The 20,483-nt window shown below is 45.8% G+C and overlaps 1 protein-coding gene across 1 annotated transcript; it reads left to right on the top strand.

Annotated features, from left to right (window-relative positions):
* Positions 1–18,508: 18,508 nt before the first annotated feature.
* Positions 18,509–19,114, top strand: LOC309402813 (GSK-3-binding protein-like; the record flags this gene model as incomplete). Its single annotated transcript, XM_081996751.1, has 1 exon — positions 18,509–19,114. The coding sequence occupies one exon, from the start codon at positions 18,509–18,511 to the stop codon at positions 19,112–19,114; it is 606 nt and encodes a 201-aa protein (XP_081852877.1).
* Between the last annotated feature and the right edge of the window lie 1,369 nt (positions 19,115–20,483).

Genomic DNA, 20,483 nt, shown 5'->3' on the forward strand with positions numbered 1-20,483 from the left:
TAGGGGTGCTGAAAGCTCCTTTCAAAGAGCCAAACCCTCACAGGTTCGAGCAGGAATTATCAGTCAGTATCACCACACCTAGGGAGTTCCCGGCCAAAATTTCGATACTTACACTGGATCTTGTGCACTTAGATCCAAAACATGCCAAAAATAAGCAAGGTTTTACCAATCCTGCCGTAAGCATAAACTACATGCCTAAAGGGCCTGTTGTGTTAATCCCCAGGTGTTGGACCTCTTTCCATGGTTTTGGAGAGTTGTTCTCCATTCTGGTTAAATGCAAGTGGAGTTTTAATGGATGTACTGACCTACCCAGATGGGCAAGTCCATGAGGGCTTTTAGGGGAGCCAGCATGGGACTTTCTCTGCACAACTGCTAAAGCTACACAAGCGCAGATTACGTGGCCAAGCACAGGGAAGAGCAGGACTGGATGCTTGCTTTCAGTGAACATGTCCCAGCCATCCAGTGCTTTTTTCCCAGCCTGTGTTCTCAGCTGAGCTAGATGCACAGGAGCCTCTATCAGCCACAGATTTTTTTTTTCCCTTTGGTTCAGATTGAAGGGACATACTTTCATATTATTTTACATCATCCCTAGTCACAGCAGAGACCAATATCTGCTCTTGTAGAATATCAATAATCACATAAAGCTGGTGAATAAGGCAGGAAATGGGAAAAACTCCATGGGTTGCTATCCAAATGGCCTTTAAGTACCTGCTCCAAATGTCCTCAGATGGGAGCTTCATAAACAACATCAAAACTCAGGTGAGTTTTTTAGTCTAAATATAATTCCATTGAAATCATGGGAAAGAAACGCTCAATGATTTCACTCTCACTGGGAGTGGGGTTGCAATAGGGGACTAATTATTGTTCACTGAAGCCAATGGAAAGAACTGTAACAACTTGAGCCCGTGATTTGGCTTCTGGTGACAGTACTGCTTTGGACTGGCTAAAGCAGTTGCTGTTTACCCTGTCCCCAACGACTGATCACTTGTGCCTTCCTACAGCCTCCCAAGTTGCACAAGCCCGACTGTTTGTGTAACCATGCAGTAAACCACCTTAGGAAATAACCCAGCAAAAACTATAGATGTTCCCCAGCGCAGGTCACCACCTGGCTGCACAAACAGCTGTGCCAACATCTCTGGAGGTGGCATGGGGTCCAGGATAAGTGGGGAGAAGCAGCTGCTCAACACTGCTACCAAGAAGATGGCCCCCTTGGAAGATGCTCCCAGGCCTGTCACACAAAGGGGCTGAGCTACGTCAACAAGGCGCTGTGAAGAGGGTGTTTGCTCCGGCCATTTCACTTGTGTTGGCTCTAGCATTTGGAGGCTTCACCGGAGTGACTAGGCTTACTAACCTGGCAGAAAACCAGGCTGGCCGAAAAAAAAGAGGCTAGTTTTCTACTGGGCTGTTAAATGGCTTAGCTGTCTTGTATGATCTCAACTTCAGTGATCAGCTCCTTGATCTGTGTTACTTATAGAAGGACACACGGTTGTATCTGTGGCTCTTCCCACGCTTGATGGAGATGATCCACATTTACAATGGAAATACAAGAGAGCTGAAGTCAAGAACATGGTGACTAATTATATTCCTTCAGCATTACTATATTGGTATTTTGTTTATTGAGTTCCTCCATTCCAGTTCAAGATTCAACACACAGGCCCATTCCCTGGCCCTTTCCAGGACTGCTGCCTTGTGGAGGGCTGAGGCTGAGGCTTTATACATCCTCGACTTGTTAATCCAAAGCTTTTATTGAGTTGAACATACCTGTCCCATGCAACACTCCCAGCAGTTTCACTTTTCTGTCATTCAAAAGCAGCATAGCCGGGGTGGGGTTTTTTGCCTAGTTTCTCCCTTGTGACTTTGAATGCTGAGTTTCAGCCTGAAAAAATATTTACAGCTGTGTTATACAAACTAATGAAAAACAGTGTTTAAAATGAAAGTGCTGGCATGACTTTACGGAGAACAGCAGTGGAAATGGCCATATGGTAATAAACAGGCTACCTGATATGGTTTATTGTTTAACTCCTTCTTGCTTTTAGAAACTTAGGCTTATGTTTTCAAATGCCCGAGTCCTCTGAGACATGTGCCATGTGTTGGGATAGTCACCCAGACCTGTATCCAGGTCCCCCTGTGAATAGGTAGCCTTGGAGTAGCTCAGTGAGCAAGGAGCCTTCTCAAGCAGGGACTGCATGTATTTCTATATGCTTCACAGCACAGAAGACACCATAAACAAAGCCTCCATTTCTAAGGCAAACCACAAGCAATTTTGGTTTTAAAAAAAGGGCAAGAAAATGTCTGGACGTCAGCAGGTTTTCCTTCTTGCAGCTCTCCATCAGGAAAAGAGTGAGAGATGTTATATTGCTGCAGTGTTGCCTTTCTCACGCGTAGCTGTGGTAGTTTCCTAGCCTGTGACTGTAATGGTATGATGAGATATTTATAACATGCGAGGAAAAATGTTTCCTTTTTAAAGCCCATCACAGTAGCATAATAACAAGCCTTGAAATCTGTCTCTCCTATATCCTGAAATCACTCCAAGGAAATGATTTTTATACGCTGGCTGTTGGCATGCATATTAAAGCCATTTCTAAGGAAAAGCTGTAAAACACACACTCGTACGCTGCGCTGCGCACACATGGCTGCACAATGGGATTAGGCCACATGGCACTAAAAATGCCGCTGCCTAGTCGAACAAGAGCTGCTGCAGTTGTTACCCCAACCGAAGCCGCTCTGGTACCGGCGCAAGGGTGGGAAAGGTGCAAGTGCAGATAAGCCCTTACAGTAAATCAGCTATAACATGGTTTGGCTCCAGTCCCAAGTAATAACTAACCAGTTTTATGTTAATTATTTGCTATCCTTTTACATATAGCAATAGTTACAGGCCAGCACTAAGCATAAATGACTGCAGTGCGTAGCTGGCTTTCATAAAGTCTCTACTTATTTGATGCACTGCAACACTTGCTAATTGACAGTTGTGAATGATTCTGGTTTTTCCTTTTGTTCTGGCTTCCTTCTTGCAGCCTCTCATGAAGTAATATTTTAGAGTGTGTTTGCAAGGATAAACAGAGGCTCTTCTACATTTGGATATTTCATTCCATAGTTCCCGTGCATGCTATATGGTAATTCACCCTTACACACCAACTGCAAAACAGTCATTCTCTCCCAAATGCCCCACTAAATATGCTCCAGTTATAACATATTTCCATATCTATAATTTAAGCACCAAGAAGATGGGCAGCAAAACCACAGAGTCCCCGCTCTATCCTCCTCCATCCACCCCGACCACAAGTCCCCAGCCCCAAAATCACAATGCACCTCCCCATTGGGGTAGCCAACCCAGCTCTTTGTGGGAGTGATTGAGAAACTGGTCCAGCTTTGAAAAGTCAGCACATTTTTTTCCCTGGGTTACTTTTTTAAGCTGATGTACAAAAGGGGCAGCCTGCAGCAGCACTGGCAGGGGCAGAGACAAATGTCAGAGAAAGGAATACCTGTAATTTGTAGTGCCTTGATGCTTCCCTTAGTGGAGCCAAGACCTGAGACCTGTCTCCATCACAGAAAGATCACAGTAGGAACCCACTAGCTATGAGGTGCGCTAAATCCCTAGACAATTCCACCAAGGGACCCTCTGCCCCCTTCAAAATCTCGACCTAAGAAGTGCTTTACAGAGACTTACATGCGTAAACTTCTCTGAGGTGCTTGTGGAAGTGTTGCTCTAGGTCTTACCTGCTTGGTCTCCTCCGATAGGAATTTTGATTCTCCATCATGACTTGTCTCATCTTTCAGGGCTGGTGTACACTTGGAAGGATCGCCAGCATAGTTCTACGCTACAGGCATCCCAGCAACCCCTGCAAGTGGGAACACATCAAAAGACATCTTTGGACAGAATTACAGTACTGCTGGCACATCTTTTGAGGCACTGTAGGTTTTTGCGGATGCAGGTAAAATCCTACCCAATCCCAAATATACGCTCCTTCTACCATTTGATGTACACCATGCACAAATATAAATGGCTAACAAGAAACCAAGTTGTAAGAGAATTAGGCCCAAGGGAGATAAGCTTTAATAAGTCTGCAGCCTCCGCCGGGAGGTAATTCATGCAGCCGTTAAATAAAGCAAACACTACTGGAATTTCACAAATAACACGGATTAATAACAGGGGGAACCATTCTCCATTATCTGGGTGGGACACATATTGTTTCATTGATATTGCTATAGTGCAGGGAGATTGAAATAAATCATGTTTTAATTAAAATAAAATGTAAATAATGGAAGGCAAAGGAATCACTACGGTTCTTCCAGACTACACCAGAAAGTGCTGCTCTTGATAACGATGGGCAGAGCTCACTGGGAAAAATTAAAAGTGGACAAGTCAGAGGACATAAAGATAAAAATTGAATGGAAAATGTTTTGAGTCAGGCTGACAGCTTGGTTAATGGAGTTCTGTGCTAACAAATATTAGCACATATGTGGGCCCACCTAGGCATTGAAGTGTGCGGGGTGTGGAGGGATGGTTGGCAGCTTTGCTGCTATTACAATGTACCTGGCTCCCTGCAAGCCTCAGTTCCCCGTTAACAGCAGGCACTGCTGTAGTATCGGACCGCCTGCAAAGCAGGAACAGAACAGGATTTTGGAGAAGTTATTCAACAAATACAACCCTAACTTTGGAGAAACTTAGGGGCAGTCCTGAATGCCCCGAGCCCTCGTAGGTTTCTATGACAGAGCAGCTCCCGGGCTCTGAAAATGAGAATTGCTGTGTTCTGACCCCAGCAGACAAACTCACAGATTCTAACAGGAACGTACCTGAGTCTTTCAGCAAACTTTATCATAAGAAAGAGCAGGACAGAAATTTAAGCACACGTTGGGCTGTGGGGAGGGCAGCGCTGAGAGCTAGAACCTTCATTACCATACAAATGAAATGATGACTTTGTCAAAAAAATAGGAAGAGGGTTTGGAAAGAGCCCAGCTCTTGCAGCCCTCACTTTTCTGAATGTGTTTATTTGTTTTATTCTATTTATGGCCTCTAGTTTTTGCATGTGTCCTCTTATGTTTCACCTTGGAGCTTTCCAGCCTACAGACGCCGGAGCCAGGCTCTGGCTGCCGCCCAGCTGGCCTCTGCCCTAGTTACTCCCCGTAATGCAGCGAGGGCTGCAGTATCATTCCTTTCTAGGGCTAAACCACGCCACCGACTTTTGATCATTAAAGGAAATGAACTTGAAATGACATTAAAATCAGTAAATAAGACTTGTGTGCAAGGGCATTAAGATTACGGTTGGAAGACGCAGTGTGCGGCGCCGCTGATTCAGTAGCATTCTTTGGCAGGAGCATAACTGATAGCAAGAGGTGTGAGGCAGCGAAGAATAAAATCCTGAGTATTCAGCTTTCAAGGAAATTTGCAAAAGCCGCTGTCTCAACAGCCAAGATTTACATGCATCTTCCAAGAAAGAATTACTTTTCTATGGGAAAGTAATCGTCCTCTCCACCGCTGAGCTAATGATGTATAAAATAACTCTGAGAAGCCCAAGTCCCATGACGGCACTAGCCAACAGTGAAGAGAAAAGGGAATCCAAACAAACTACTGGTGACCAGAAAACAACTCGAAACAGATCGTTAGCAATAAATCTTATCATGACGTTGAAGTTGGGCTCATTTTACAAAGAGCAAAGAGGAGAGAGAGAATTGCTAAGGGCAGATGGCAGTGACTTTCCCTGTGATATACACATAGATGAATGCATATAATTTCTGAGTACTGTATATGGCCCTGCCTATCTCAACAGTATAAATAACTGGAAAGAATATTAACACATTTCTTGAGTTTTAATTGTTATGTGGTTTACAACCGTCGTGTCTCATGCTATTTAACATGGCTATAGCTTCAAATATCCCACATTGTGGAAAATATAAAGTTCAGCTGGAAACGTTTTACCTGCCGAGATCAGAATTTCATGTTAGCATTTATCCTGCCGTAGCTGGTGGCAGAACAAACCTACTGCAGCGTAACAGGAGGTTACATCCTTTACACAGTTATATTTAGTCTTTTCTGATGCTTATCTGAGTTGTAGCCCAGTACAAGGAAATGCAGATTCTGCACCCAAATCATTGCAAGTATGAATAGTAATGACAACAGCCATAAGAATAATGCGTAATTCTTGCATCTGCCTGTCCAAGGAACCCAGGAGGTTTTTTATCTTTTACATGCAGATCATCCTTTGTTCAAATATTTTCCACAAAAGTTGTTGTGTGGAAAATCCACAAAAATCAGGAAATCTGCCTTATTATAAGGAGTACGGGAAGAACTGTGAGCCTGATCATACTGAACATATGTTCACATGCATAAAATGAATAAGATAAAAACTACAGTATATATTCTTTCTCTTCTATAATATGCTGACGATTCCTTTTGCATTATCTGTAGCAATAGGATAAAAAAAAAAATTCAGATAGTAGAGTGACTTGCCAAAAAAATATGTCCATACCATTACACATACATTAATAAAACTTTCATTTTCCTATACTATTTATGGGTACATTTGTTTGTAAACCTTTTAAAAATGTTCTTTTCCACTTCTTGAGATTTACTTACACCATTTCATAATTACTCTGTAGAACAAAGCTGACATCTCCAGATGGCAAATATAAACATCAAAAGATGGAGTGCCACTCAAAGACACGTGGGAAACATTTGCCAAAGCTGAATACAGTCTTAGAAGAATTTCAATAGTAGAGCAAATAAAGTTTTTCTGAATATGCCATTAATAGCAGCATAATAGATCTAGCTGACGTGTTGGACGTGGTAAGCTGCACTCAAACATTTTGCTACCCACAAAATGGCACTTACTTCAGGATTTTTACATACTCAGGAAATCATACAGTAAATCAAAGTAATGAATTACAGAAATTGTGCTATAAAATGCAGCACACATTAAGGAACATACAAGAAACATGCATATGTGCATGGCTAGGAAAGTGTGTATGGGATTCGACCTTTTTGCTGAATAAATAATTGAGAGTTTTACAGTTCTTCAGCCTCTCCTTTTATATAATCAGATAACTGCAACTACAAATTCAACTTGAGGACTGACATTTTTACATTACAATGGCTTCTTTGTTGCTCCAAACAGCAAAATATATACAACAAATCCGTTCAGAAAGAAAATGCTTTCCATCATGCTCATGTTTGCCTTATCATAATGAGAAACTCTGTGCGGGAAGTTCTTTTTCCAGCAGTATTAGTCTCCTTTACATATTGGCAGGGGTGAGAAGGGATCTGCCAAAATCCATTACCCATTTTGTCTCGACTGTAGTAAAAGGTGGCGTTCATTGTGAGCTGGGCAGTCCAAACATCTAAGGATGGGAGAAAGAGTTTGCTAAAAAAAGTTAATAATTACTTTGAACATTGCCACGCTCTCCAAGCAGAAACAGTTTTATAAGTAAAATTTTTTATGAAATTTTCTCAGCACGAGAGGTCCAAAAAGCTCACTCTTGCCTTACAGCAACCTCAACAGAGATAGCTCTTTGTGGTGACTGGTCCTTGCCTCAGACACCAGTTCTGCGAGTCATATGGTTGCATCAGAATCACACCTCTTTTGGAGGCTTGTCTATGCACAAGCTCCCACTGAAATAGTGAGATTGCCTGTGAAGACCACACCTCTCGGCACTTGGACCCAAGTCTAAATATAGGCACTCTTAAGGGTGGGGTTTTTTTCCCAACATAAACTGTGGTTGCTTGTCAGCATGGAAGAAGTTGGATTTTTGTTTACTCCTAAATTATGATTAAAGCAATGGATTTTGAAGGGCTGTACATGAACTAATGAGTCTATATCGAGCAGATCTGCATAGCTCCATTCTGCAAAGGAGACCTGTGGCAGTAGCGAGCCTTAGGAACTGTACTGCAATTGTATTAGGGTCCTCCCTGCAATGCCTGTCTATGCTGCAAGACTGAATGATGTACAACCAAGGTGTCACATACAAGCCCCAAATAGATGTAACAATGCTATGCGGTGATAGCTATGTGTTAATTTGTTCCCCCAGCAGAACATTTTCTGTGGAGAAAACTGAATCCACTACTATAGCTGCCACACAGAGCACTGTCTTTAATTAATAAGCACAGAGAAATTGTAGGCACTGATGAGTTCAAGGAACCTGATCCACTGAGAACTCTCCAACTGTAGTTTCATGAGAGACTGGCTCCAGCAACCATGTTGGTTAAAGAAGTTCCTGCCTTATGACCTCCAGCTTCTCACTCCTGGACATACATACACTACAGCTCATCACCCCTGCTGTTGCGTGCAAAGTTACGTACCTTGAGCCACAGCCCAATTTATAGTCCAGCCCTATAAGGGATGATAGCATGGGCCCAACTGAGGAGGCTGTGAACTTCAGCACAAGGGTGGGAGCAATCAGCTGGGCATGGAGCAGGGCAGACGCTTCTTAAAAGAGCTTCTCTGCCAAAGTTAGTGTCTTGGGGAGACTCCACCCACAGGTTGATGATTCAGTTAAGCCAAACTTACAGCTTAAAGAATTCCTGCTCCCCCTCCTGCCTTGCCAGCCATGCTTTCTGCCAGCTCTTTGCCAGGGATGTACATCAAACCTTAAAAAATCCAGTACCGAAAGCTAACTGATATAAAACACTTTTTTTGTGGGCTTAGTTTTCTGCTGGCTGTGATTCCAAAGAACACCAAGGCCAGCACAAGGGATGTGTTAGAGACATAGATGGGGGTTCTGGTGGGGAAGGATTTTCCAAGGCAACTCACCATTAGGTTGGCCTCGCCAGGTTAGGCCATGATCAAATGGCATCTCTACAATGAGGTGCTGGCCAGACTAACCACAAGTTACACAAGTCACTTTACAACACCCCCATGAAAGCTGGGGTACCTCAGCACAGGAAATACTCATGTGGTCACTCCCTTCTGCTAGTCATTGTCAAGGGGTTTCTTATTAAGCAATGCAACTGTCTTCCTCTTTTGGTATCGTAGAAGAGCTTTTCTTTCAGGACTTTGGGACTGTACAGTTCTTTCAGAATGATTTTATGAAAGAAGAGCAATTTAGATTCACATTCTTTTCAAGAAATGTCTTCAGTTTAATATCCTACCTGCTTCAGTTGCAGAGGCATCAATGAGCACAGCACGGAGAGTGCAGCAGCTGAATGATGGCAGCAGTGATAATAAGAGTGCATATGGGAATTCCAGGAAAACTTTAATCATCATCATTAACATTTTATTTTCTGCAGTGCAATCCCTACTCTGATGTACCACACTTTGCTGTGCCAGACTATGCAATGCCCAGTGCTGATAAGAATCTGCATAAATATGAAGAGTGGGAAAGCCGTGCAGAAGAAAATCATCACAAAGCTGGCACTGCCACGGGAGTTTTTTCCTTTTGATATTTTCAAATTATATTTGTTCTGCTCTGTGGGTATGTTTCAGGTCAGGTATGATTTTGAGGTAAAAGGAAGGTAGTCTCAAGCATATAGACAGATGATGTCTAGCTTCCGTGTTTCCTTGCTTGGTTGCTCATTTATAAGTTTGCCTCTTCACAAATTGTGTCGCAACTTCTGGTTTTAGCAGTTTTGCCCAATTTACTATAAATGAAAGTAGTAAAACCCACCGGGCTGCAACAATAACAAATTTAGGCAAACACAGTGGAGAGTTTTCCTCCTGCAGCTTGATATTCAATAAGAAACACAAATTTAAAAGTAGGGACCATTTAAAAATGGATCATGTAGGTAAATTTGTGAAAAGTGCAAAGGAGGGAACTTCTGAAATAATATGAACTCAGAATGCCAATGATACATAACTTGAGTGATGATGTCCTGGCTGAAGTTGGTGACCTAATGTGTATTTTATAGGAAAATCATCATGAAAGTTAATATTATTAAGTCCTTTATAAAATGGTTCATTAACTGAAAAGGTGTGTTTCTTTGGACAAATTGCCTTAGAAATGTTGGCCTTTGGAGTCCTGTCTTCATTTCTAAAACAGAATTGTGCCAGCAGATCTACTTTACACAGTTTTAAATCAATTTTGCAATCAAGGTTTCTGTTTATAAGCTCTTTGGGCTTAATTTCACTGCAAAGCTAACCTGCGTTATAACTTATTCCAGCTATAACTGGAATCCCTTCTACATAAAAAATACAAACTCTGGCCTGCGGTTGCTTTTGATTTGAGGCAGAGAGTTTAACAGGAAGACATAGGCTGATATTAAAATGTCTATCTTCTCAGCTACTCTGTACTGTGAGCACAGTTTTGTGCCGTTTGAATGCTGTTGGTCTTCCAATGCCTTCCCATTCCTTCTTCCTTATTGCCGGAGGGCTCCGGATCACGCCTGGGCCAGAATTAATAACAGCTCGTGGTACTGCCAAGAACCAATAAGGTTGGCAGAAATCTCAGTCCATGGTTTTATGGTGTGAAGTTTTTACGGGTAAAACTCACTTTGAGTGTCCCTGCCCCATCATCCTTCCTCAGCCCTGCCCGCCTCTGCCCCAGCATTACTAATTTCTGCTGATCCAGCATTTTTAATGAGCCCTGGAAAAAGATATATTTTTAAAGAACCGCTCACTGGCTCCCAGCGTGGCTTAACACACAGCTCTGCCAGCACAACGGTGAGGGCTGCAACACGGGCATGGCAGCAGGCATGTGGGGTCAGAAGCCTTAAAGCAATATTGCTACTGAACATTTTGCATTCTGAAGCTGTGGCTACTGCAGCAGGCACAAACGAAGGCATAAAGACATGCTCCTGGGAGCAGAGGCTGCAAGTGTCCCTTTATATGCTAGCAGGGAGTATTGGGGAGGGCTAGCTGTAATTTTCCTGATAAAAAAGCACTTGAATCCCCATGACTCACCCCTCTGAAATACAGTCATGCCTTTCAGCAAAAAGGATGTAACGTGGGAATCAAAAAGTCTAGTAGCAATGATTGTTGTGTTGTAGCAGTCACTGGTGGGAAGAGGAAACACAGAGTGAGGCAAGAAAGTTATTGCTGTTTGGCTTTAAAGCATTTAAAAATTTTCTTCATAATTGGCAGGAATTTTGTTGCTGCTCTTAATTTAAACAACACTATTGAGAGGGAAGAGGGGGGAACTCTTCCAAAACGCTGAATGTCTTCAAAGAGAGGAGAGCACATTTGTCGATAGCAACAGTGAGAGTCCAATAAGAACAATTCAGATCATGTAAAAAGCGGCGGCTCCCATAGGCCTTTACCTGTAAAGCTTCACCCCCCAGGTCTCCATTCAACCCAAGCACAACGCTCCCACCCCAAGTGGGAAGGCAATGCTTACACCGGGACGGCCGCAAGAGCTTCTCCCACCTGCCTCCCCACTGCCTGCTCTTCCCTCTTCAGGGGCAACTTCCCCGCTCCTCTGCAGCTACAGAACTGCCACAAATCCAAGTCTTGCTATAAAGGAAAATTAAAATCATGGCTGGTTTACATGAGTTCCCTTGCCTTCAACTGTGGCGGTTCAGCAGGACCCTGAAGAGAGGAAAAGTGGACGAGGCAGGAACCTCTCCATGTCTCTTACTGTAAGCCAGAGCTTTTTTTTATCCAAAAGTCTTGAGAGCCCTGTATCAGAAGGAGGTATGTGACATGACCTGCGATACCTACTCTAAATTATGCATGTATAATAACACCCAAGGATCTCATGAAAGCTATTATGTTGGACATTGTACGCTGAAAGGTTTGCAACCTAAAGGGATGTTTTTCATTATTCACTGAGGGTGAATTTAGCTCTAAACAAAATATACAGAAAAACACGGTTGCTAATGTGATGGAAATTATTACTGTGTAATAATTTATGGATCTTGTTTGTTGACTTTGCTATTGGGAAATTCACTGTCTAAATATATTGGCTTGATTTAATAAGGGAAAATCAGGCTGACCTAATAGGTCACTGGAAGAAAAAATAAGCAGACAGGGTAAAAAAAAAAAGCTTGAAATAAGCCACTTCTTCACAAATGCATGGCAATTTTTAAAAGTTAATGGGGAAAAAAAACCACCAAAAAAAGGATTGCAAGCAGATCAAAAGGACTATATTAGGTAAAAAGAGGGTTGGTGCAGTGGAATCGGGCTGTCACACACATAATTTTTTGAGAGAGAAGAAGGGGAGGTGTTTCAAGAAGCTAGACCTACCTGACTTGTTCAGAGGGGCTAATAAGATTTTAGAAAAATGGATATGAAGTTTTTTAGTTTTAAAATCTTTTGCTAATCACAGAGTCTCACAGAGGAAATGGGCAGAGATCAAACTTCATACTAAGTACCACTAATGGACATCGTAGTGCTGTGCAGGGCTAGAATAAGCAGGAAAACTGAAGAATTCACGATGAGATGAGTAACACCACAAAGAAAAGGGAAAAAATAGAAGAGTTGTGGTTAGGGAGCAGAAAGAAGGAAATGTAACTGTACCTATAAGCATAGCAGCTGCCCCAAGATGTTTCTCATCTGAGGGCTGACCATGCTTCTGTGAGGAGCAAGTCTGGGCCCTAAATTACACAAACACCACAGTTCAGATTCAAAACGAGAAGGGGTTATCACATCTCAGGTGGTGCCTGTTTTTTTTCTTTTTAAGCAACAGTCATCTTTTTCTAATGGCCTAACGTCAAAACTATACTTGAAGGAGGGATTTCAATGAAGAAAGCTGGCAGTCGTGCCCAGGTTCCATTGATTCAGTGGAATTGGCTCCGGCCCTTGTAGGACAAGTGCTCCCTTAATTTTAGACGTCTACTTCAAATGCAATTACACAAGAGGCTTTTTTTTCCCCTTTTTTGGCCTACATGCTGAGTGAGACACATTACTTGTAATCATTATATACTAGTTTATTGATTGTGGCTTTTCAGTATTCACTATAGATAGGCTTACTTTAACAAAACTGTCAAGAGACGTGTCTGGTTAACAAACAATTACCGACTGAAGGTATAACAGCAAGCACAGGGACTTTTTCAGGACGTACGGAAATGTGTAATTTTTGATTTTGACAAAAGGTGAATGGGCTTTTCTTTTGCATCTGTGGTATTTTTGAAGAGATGTCGCAAAAGTCTATTTTCATGGGATTTCAGGGGTGGTTCAATATTTTGTTTTCATCTCTGCTTCCTATATTTTAATATTTGAAAAGATCAGACGAATGGAAATTATTCACAGGAATTGCACATATGGAAAATCCATAAGAGCTCGCACAACGGATTACGCCGGCCCATGGCTTATAATATAATGTTACCATTAAAATGTATTCCGGTTATTAGGAAAGCTGGAAGTGAGTCAATTATTTGAATAAACAAACAGAGACCTGGTTGCCCCGTAGTTTAGTGCATCCCTGAGACGTCTGCAGGCTCCTTTCCCACGCCTGCTGTCTCATTCCTAAACTAGCAGAGGCTGTTGTGCAAGGCAACTCCTAATAAACAGGTGGCTTAATGCGCTCTTCTGAGGCAATCTCTGCACACCGGGCACCTTTGCACATTTGGGGCAGGCCCAGGGAATCTGCAGCATCCTGTGTGTATCAGAGGAGGCAGAAGAGGTTTTGCAGTTTAGGGAAAGGGAAGGATCAGCTTATCAGGCCAAAGGAAGGTTCCTGTGGTCCCTCCAAAGGGGACATGCATCCTCAGTGCACAGACGAGCCAGGATACAGCAGTTTGGTGTGTCAGACACTAGAAGAAGATGAGAAAGTAGAAGAAGGTGCCAGCTTTAGCTTTTCCCCTAAAGACCATTTTTTCTGTCTAAAAGATGTAAGAAACTCTGATAACTCCAGGAAAAAGAAGTAACTCGGCCTTACAACTGACGATGTAGTTCCCAGCCTTGCTTGGAAGCCGTATCCCTACATGCACATTCTTAGGTAACTGACTGGGGATAAACAGAAACAATATAGGATCCCATACATCTGAATTCAGGTTCTTGTGTTGGGACAAAATATGCATATTTGAATGTCTTAAGGATGAAAGCCTACGCTTACAAAAGCAACTAACGTTTCTCGTTTCCATTAAGGTCCCAGCCTGGGCATCCAAACGCCCATAAAACTGTTGGCCAACAGGTTTGTGTTTACCCTGAGAGTCAGGGTAAGACTCATGACATTTCTGCTTATTAATTCCCCTGTTTTAATGTGTTTAGCTTTACAAGTTATGACACAGTAAATACATTTGTGTCACTTAGCAACCTCAGCTGTTTCAAAAGGAATGTCTTTTGTTCTTGGAAATCTATTACAAATGCAGGTTACAAAATTATTATTGGGGAATCTAAACTCGTCTTCTTTGGATGGTGTTCTGGCCTCTCCCTATTCTGCATCTAAAGTGTGCACAGGAAATTAATTTACTTTGCACAAGCATCCTTCATTGACACTATTGTTATGAAGAGAAGCTCTGCATGTTTAGTAGATATGACAGAAGTTTCTGCTGAAAAGACAAGACGTGAGAAATGCCTGGAGAAAGAAAGGACTAGAAAGGACCTCCTAGTCACTGGGTTCACACAGTTCAAAGACATCTTACTGTTTTGTAAACACCACTATAAATACTTTACCATTGCAACGCAACACTACATAGTCTCTGTCACAAATTTATCAATCATCTGATTTATTTCTGTACACAACACCGAAGTCTGAGATCACAGATGACACAACTGCAGCATAGGGGTTTGAAATGTAAACACCCGTGCAAATTAAGTATTATTTCTCATTTCACATTGATTCGGTTACTGGGTTTCCATAACAGGTTAGAACATGTGCATGCTCCTGAATGTAGTGGAAGGACTGAGATTACACTGGATTGCAGACTTCAAAGTAATTAAGGGGTTTCTTTCTTTGTCCTTACTAGGTTTGAAGCTCAGAAGTCACTTCCAGTTGTCCACTGTGTCAGGATCAATACAAAAGGTAAGATATATAAATTGACCTTTATATTCTGAAAATGAAACATATCCTCAGGAAATCCTATAAAATCGTGTAAAAAATTTATAGAGAGCCACATAATTAATACAATCAGTACTTGTTTATGAACCTCAGACTTCGTCCTCTGGTAGGGATATCTGAAAGTCAAGTATTACTAAAAATATCTTAAAGACTGTTTTCTAAAAATGTGAACAGATAAAGTGAGAGTACAGGTGAACAATAATAATATAAAGGAACCAGTTATTGTTTGCAACTGTAACATCTTGCTAACAGAATGACGTAGGCAACAATTTGTGGTGGGAATTTTGGGAATCCCAGAACAGAAACAGACAATACAGAGAAATGTATCAAGGAGGAAAAAAAAAGAATTGTGGCAATGTTCATTGTCAAGCTCTGAAAAATGTTGTCGGTGGTCAGAAAAACCTTGTCAACAGTTTTGCAACTCTTTTTGTCCTTTTATTTTTAAAAGGACCTGCCCCTATCCTTAATGCTTTGGGTTTGGGGTTTTTTTATTTGAAATTATTGTGGTAAGCTGCTAAAGTAAAAGCAGCATTGCAGAACTCATCACCAGCAGTAGAAGACAAAGTGTGGTAACTAGGCTGCCATTCTCCCAATCTGAATGAGAATACCTTGCTATAGCTAACTTGGGGACTCGGCCAAATGACCTGATGGCTACAAGTGAAGAAGCTCCAGCCTCTTCCTGGCAGCCACCCCTGCCACGTACGCTCACAAACTCTGCATCTGAGCAGCTGCCTGTACAACAGCCACTTCATTGCAAAACCCACTGCTGGAAGTTGTTCACACTTTTGCAGAGAGGCACTAGCAAACCACTGGCAGTTCAGAAACCGCTGTAGTGACTTCTGCCAGGAACATCTGATGGTGGCTGCAGGCCGTTTGGACCTGCTCCCAGCATGGATTGGGGTTTGACTCCAGAAAGGACTCTGGGTGCTGACATGCTGAGATTGGCTCCACAGATGTGAGCCCAATGTAAATTCATACTGATCCATCTTTGGCATAGTTTCCCCCACATAAGCAAACCTTTGAGGGAGAACTTCAGATCCAACATAGGTCTTCTCCAGCATTTCAGCTTTTCTCTTGTCTTTCACTCTGACTGTGAAGAGAGCAGTTAGAATACCAAAGTAATGGCTGAGGTTCCCAATTCCTCTGGGAGAACATAATCTGAAACGCCGTTCTGATAACTCCGTAAGGTATGCAGATCTGTGACACTCATTTTGTTGAGGTGGTAAAACTGTTAACCCTGATGAGTAGCACTCAATGTAAATATTTTCAGTGGGTTTAGTCCTAAAATCCTCAGCAGGTACTTACTTAGTCACTTGTCAATCAGACACCACTGAAGTTTTACACTAAAAAAATCTGAGGACATCAGGATTCTGCTAATGACTGCGCTCTCAGCTCCCTATCTGTGCCACTGATCTGCTCTATCCTGCAAACTTTTCCCAGCGCTGCTGTTGGTTAGGGATGCAACGAAGCACGATTTGTGATTATCATTGCTGGGCTCATGAAAGCCCCAGGTGTAGATGTAATCACAAACAGCACTGAGCTTTTGCTGGTATAGCTTATTTTGCTTTTGTGGGAGGAGAAGAAAAGGCTGGAATAAGCTGTACTGGGTTATTGCAGTTTTGCTTGTACAGAATACCAGATTACCTACTCAGAAGTGCTCCGAATATAGATCTCCCTTGAAGTAGATCCATACACTGCACCTGTGTAGGCCTCTCTTTATTACACTTGAAAAGATACTGCATAATTAGGGAACAAGGGTAGAAGTGTTTTTCTTAAAAATGTTTTGATGTGAGGAAACAAAATCCCACTTTTTCATTACCTGTAGAACAATGCGATCTGAGTTTTAACAGCCAGTTACCAAGAAGGTGCTGAAAATAAGAAAGTATCAATTTGTTAAATATATATATGGATAAATACCATGCAATTAGGTAGCATGTTTTATGCCAAGCTCACATAAATCCATCCTGGAAATGTAGTAATGGACTTGGACACCGAGGCTGGAGCAACCAGTGACATGTTCAGGTGACAGGCGCGTTCGCAAACACATGCGCATACGCACGGGATCTCTTTCATTTTGTACAGCAAGTGAAAGTACCTCAGGAAAACGTGGACAAACGGGCCAAAGGACGTGCCCTCTCCTCTGCCAACCGCTTACTGATTAACCAAGGGCACGGTGCTGATAGCAGTTACGCGTGCGAGCGATTTCCATTTCACTAGCAGTTCCCCGGTGGTGACGGCCATGTGCCCGGTTATGTGAATGACCGTGTGCTGGACTTACAGCCCCGGTGTTTTGACATCCAGAAAATGTTATTTAAGGCTCATCGTAGAAACTTCAGCACTTGCTTTAAGGACGTGGTGGCGGATTCCAGGGCAGGAATGGCACTGGGATGGGAAGAGGCAGGACTGAGCCTCGGTCCAGGTGGTGATGAAGTAAATCGTGGGCAGGTAGAAAACCCGAGAGAATGCCTGTACATCACTTCACGTCTGCTAATTCTAGTGATGGAAAGTAAGACCCCAAAGGCATTTCTGTGCCAAGGAATTAAACCCAAAATCAATGCACTGCCGGATGCGAGGACACGGCAGGCATACCAAGCGGAGAACCGTGACCGCCAACCGTGAGCTGCAGGCAGCCTGGCAGCGTGCTGTGATCTCACAACCGGGCGCTCTAGTACCGACGTGTTGCGATCTCAAAACCGAGTCTTGTGGGAGATGGCTATAAAGGGAATCGCAATGTAACGATCCGCTCCGGAAAGCGCTACTGCGTCACTACCAGAGTAGGAAAACGCAAGCATCGCTTCCACGTGCAGTGTTACAGCGAGAGCAGAAACAGGTACAACTGGCGCCTCGCCTCGCTGTACCAAGGCTGGCAGTGGCAGAGGCACCGGCATACGCTGGTGCACGGAGCCCTTCAGGCTGTTAACGGTCTCCCGGGGCAGTGCCTGTCAGGCCGGCGGGGCAGGAGCAGACACGGTACCGGCCGAGGGGGGAGGCGGGCGCCCGGAGGAAGCTCCTCGGCCACGCGCCCACCCTCTCCCCTGCGCCCAGGCGCCATTCGCCCTCCCCGGTGCCCCCCGCCTCTCCCCCGGGCACTTGTCTGAGGCGGCGGGACGGCGAAGGGGCCCCCCCACCACCCGCCTCCCGCGGGCCGGCCCCGCGCCTCCCCTCAGCAGGGCCGCCCGCCCCGCCCCCTCACACCCCTCCTGCCAATCATCCGGGCCCCGCCTCCGAGACCCGAGGTGCGGGGTTTGAAAGCGGGCCGGACCACGCGGCGCGCAGACAGAGGGGGGGGGGGAGGGAGCGGCGTGACCAGAGGACGCGGGGCGGCCTCGCCCGGCCGGCGGTCTCCGGCCGCGGGAGCCGCCCCCACGCGGGTGGGTGAGTCTTCCCTACTCGCCGCGCGGGGTGTTGGCGACGGGAGCGGTCGGCGGGCGGTTGGTGGCGGGGGCTTTCCCCCCCCGCGCGGCGCAGTGGGAGGCGCCCGGGGTCTCGCGTCACCCATTGTTTACAAACCAACCCCAGCGGGCCGAGCTCCAGCTTCAACCGCAGCCGCCGGAGCCGCGTGTGCTCGCGTGCGCGCGGGGCGGCGGGCGGCGGCCCCGGTCCCGCTGCGTCTGCGGCACGGCACGGCACGGCGCCGGCCGAGATGCCGTGCCGCCCGGGCGAGCGCTTCCTGCTGCTGGAGCGCTCGGTCGCCGTGGGTCAGGCGAGCTCCAAGGAGGTGGACGCGCTGGTGGCCAAGCTGGGCGAGGTGCTGCAGCTGAGCGCCCAGCGGGCGCCGCCGCCGCCGCCCCGCGCCCCCAAGCACCTGGGGCCGGGCAGCGCCCGCGACCGCGCCGCCCCCTACTCGCCGCGCTGCAGCGGCGGCGGCCTGCAGGCGCCGCGGGGGCCAGCCCCGCCGCAAGCACACCCGCCACACGCCGAGCCCCCGCGGCCGGACAGGAGCGGCCACCAGCGGGTAACCAAGCAGCTGTGCGGCCGCGGCTGGCTGCGGAGCGCCGCCCGCCGGAGGAAGCAACCGCCACCGGGGCCGGGCGACGGGCCGGCGGAGGAGGAGGACCCCCACCGGCTCTTGCAGCAGCTCATCCTCTCCGGCAACCTCATCAAAGAAGCCGTCCGGCGGCTGCAGCTGGCGGCGGCGGCAGCGGCGGCGGCGGCCTCCACGGCCTCCAGCGGCAGCGCCTCGGCGGGGAGCACCGGCGCGGACAGCGAGGCGGCCGAGGCGGCGGCGGTAGTGCAGCCCCTGCAGTAGCCGGCGGGGACGAGCAGCGGCCGGGGCAGAGGAGCGCGGCTGGGGCGGGCGCTGGCGGCGGCGGGGCGCCCCGCCGAGCGGACTGCGGGAGCGCGCTGCCGGCTCCGCCGCGATGTAAGTCTCCCCCCGCGGCGGGGCGGCGGCGGCGGGGCCCCCCTCGCGCTGCCGGGCGGGGACGGGACGGGCGCGGCGGGATCGGTTGGGGTGGGGCCGCTATGCCCCCCCCCGCCCCAAGGTCACCCGCGTCGCGGCGCCGAGCCCCCCGCTCTCAACTGGGAGAGGCCGCGCCGGCCGGCAGCCCCGCCTTCCCCCCCCGCGCCGCGGCGGCCCGGCCGGGGCCGCGGACCCCCCCGCCGCCGCCGGTCCCCCCCGCCGGGCTGCTCCGTCTCCCAGGAGCCATTTGCAATAATTCTCGCCGACCCCGGCGGGAGGTGTTTCCTTTCCCCTCCCGGGCTGGTTTGGGGTTGGCTTTTTTTTTGTTTGAGTTTTTTTTTTAATTATTATTATTATTATTTGAACGTTTATTATTATTTTCCCGTTGTGTCTGTATGAAGCAGTTTTAAAAAAAAAATGTGAATATCAAAAGCTGGAAGGCAGCTGGACTCATAATTGTAAAGCCCGATGAGTGAATGGAGCCTGAGACGCATTGTTCACATAAGGTAGCCGAAACAAGTTTTTTCTACCAAAAAGAAAAAGAAGAAAAAAAGAAAAAAAAAAAAACCCTGAATCCACCCTTCCCCGACAAACTCAATGGCTCGACTACAAGATGCAGCTGTTGATTTTAAATATATGCACTTCGTACCGGAGTGTTTGAAATGTGTTCCTGGTTTACAGGACTTACTGTCTTAATTAACCTGTCTGTACTGAATAAACGTGGTCTTGTTTTTATTTTTGGGTCCGTGTCTCATTGCGAAGGGGAAGTGAATTTTGGTTCACAAGAACAGAACTATGTGGATGATGCTCCAGTAGGCACGTTCCTCTTGATCTTCTTTCAGTTGTGAGATCTCCATTTTGCAGACCAAAAAAAAAAAAAAAATCCCCACAACAATCCGCATAGTCTGATGCAGTGGGACACCGGTTATTAATGCACGGAGATGCAACTGAGCCCCTTTGTTTGCCAGCAGCCTTCATTCGTAAGCCGTGAGACGCCCCTTCGAGCTGCCGAGAATGTGGCTGTTGGAATTTGTAAGTCAAATTGTACTGAAACCAAAATTAGGTATCTTGTATCGGGAAGGAAGAGAGCTTGTGTTGGTTACTTGTTTGTTTTGGTTTGGTTGTTTTTTTTTTTTCTTCAGGGAGAGGTGGGAGGGGAAAAAAAAAGACTCTAGAAAGGAGTGTGCAGAGGTCTGGGCAGCAATTTTTAAAAAAT

The sequence above is a fragment of the Phaethon aethereus genome (assembly GCF_964289735.1).
Source record: "Phaethon aethereus genome assembly, chromosome: 2".
Taxonomy (NCBI): domain Eukaryota; kingdom Metazoa; phylum Chordata; class Aves; order Phaethontiformes; family Phaethontidae; genus Phaethon; species Phaethon aethereus.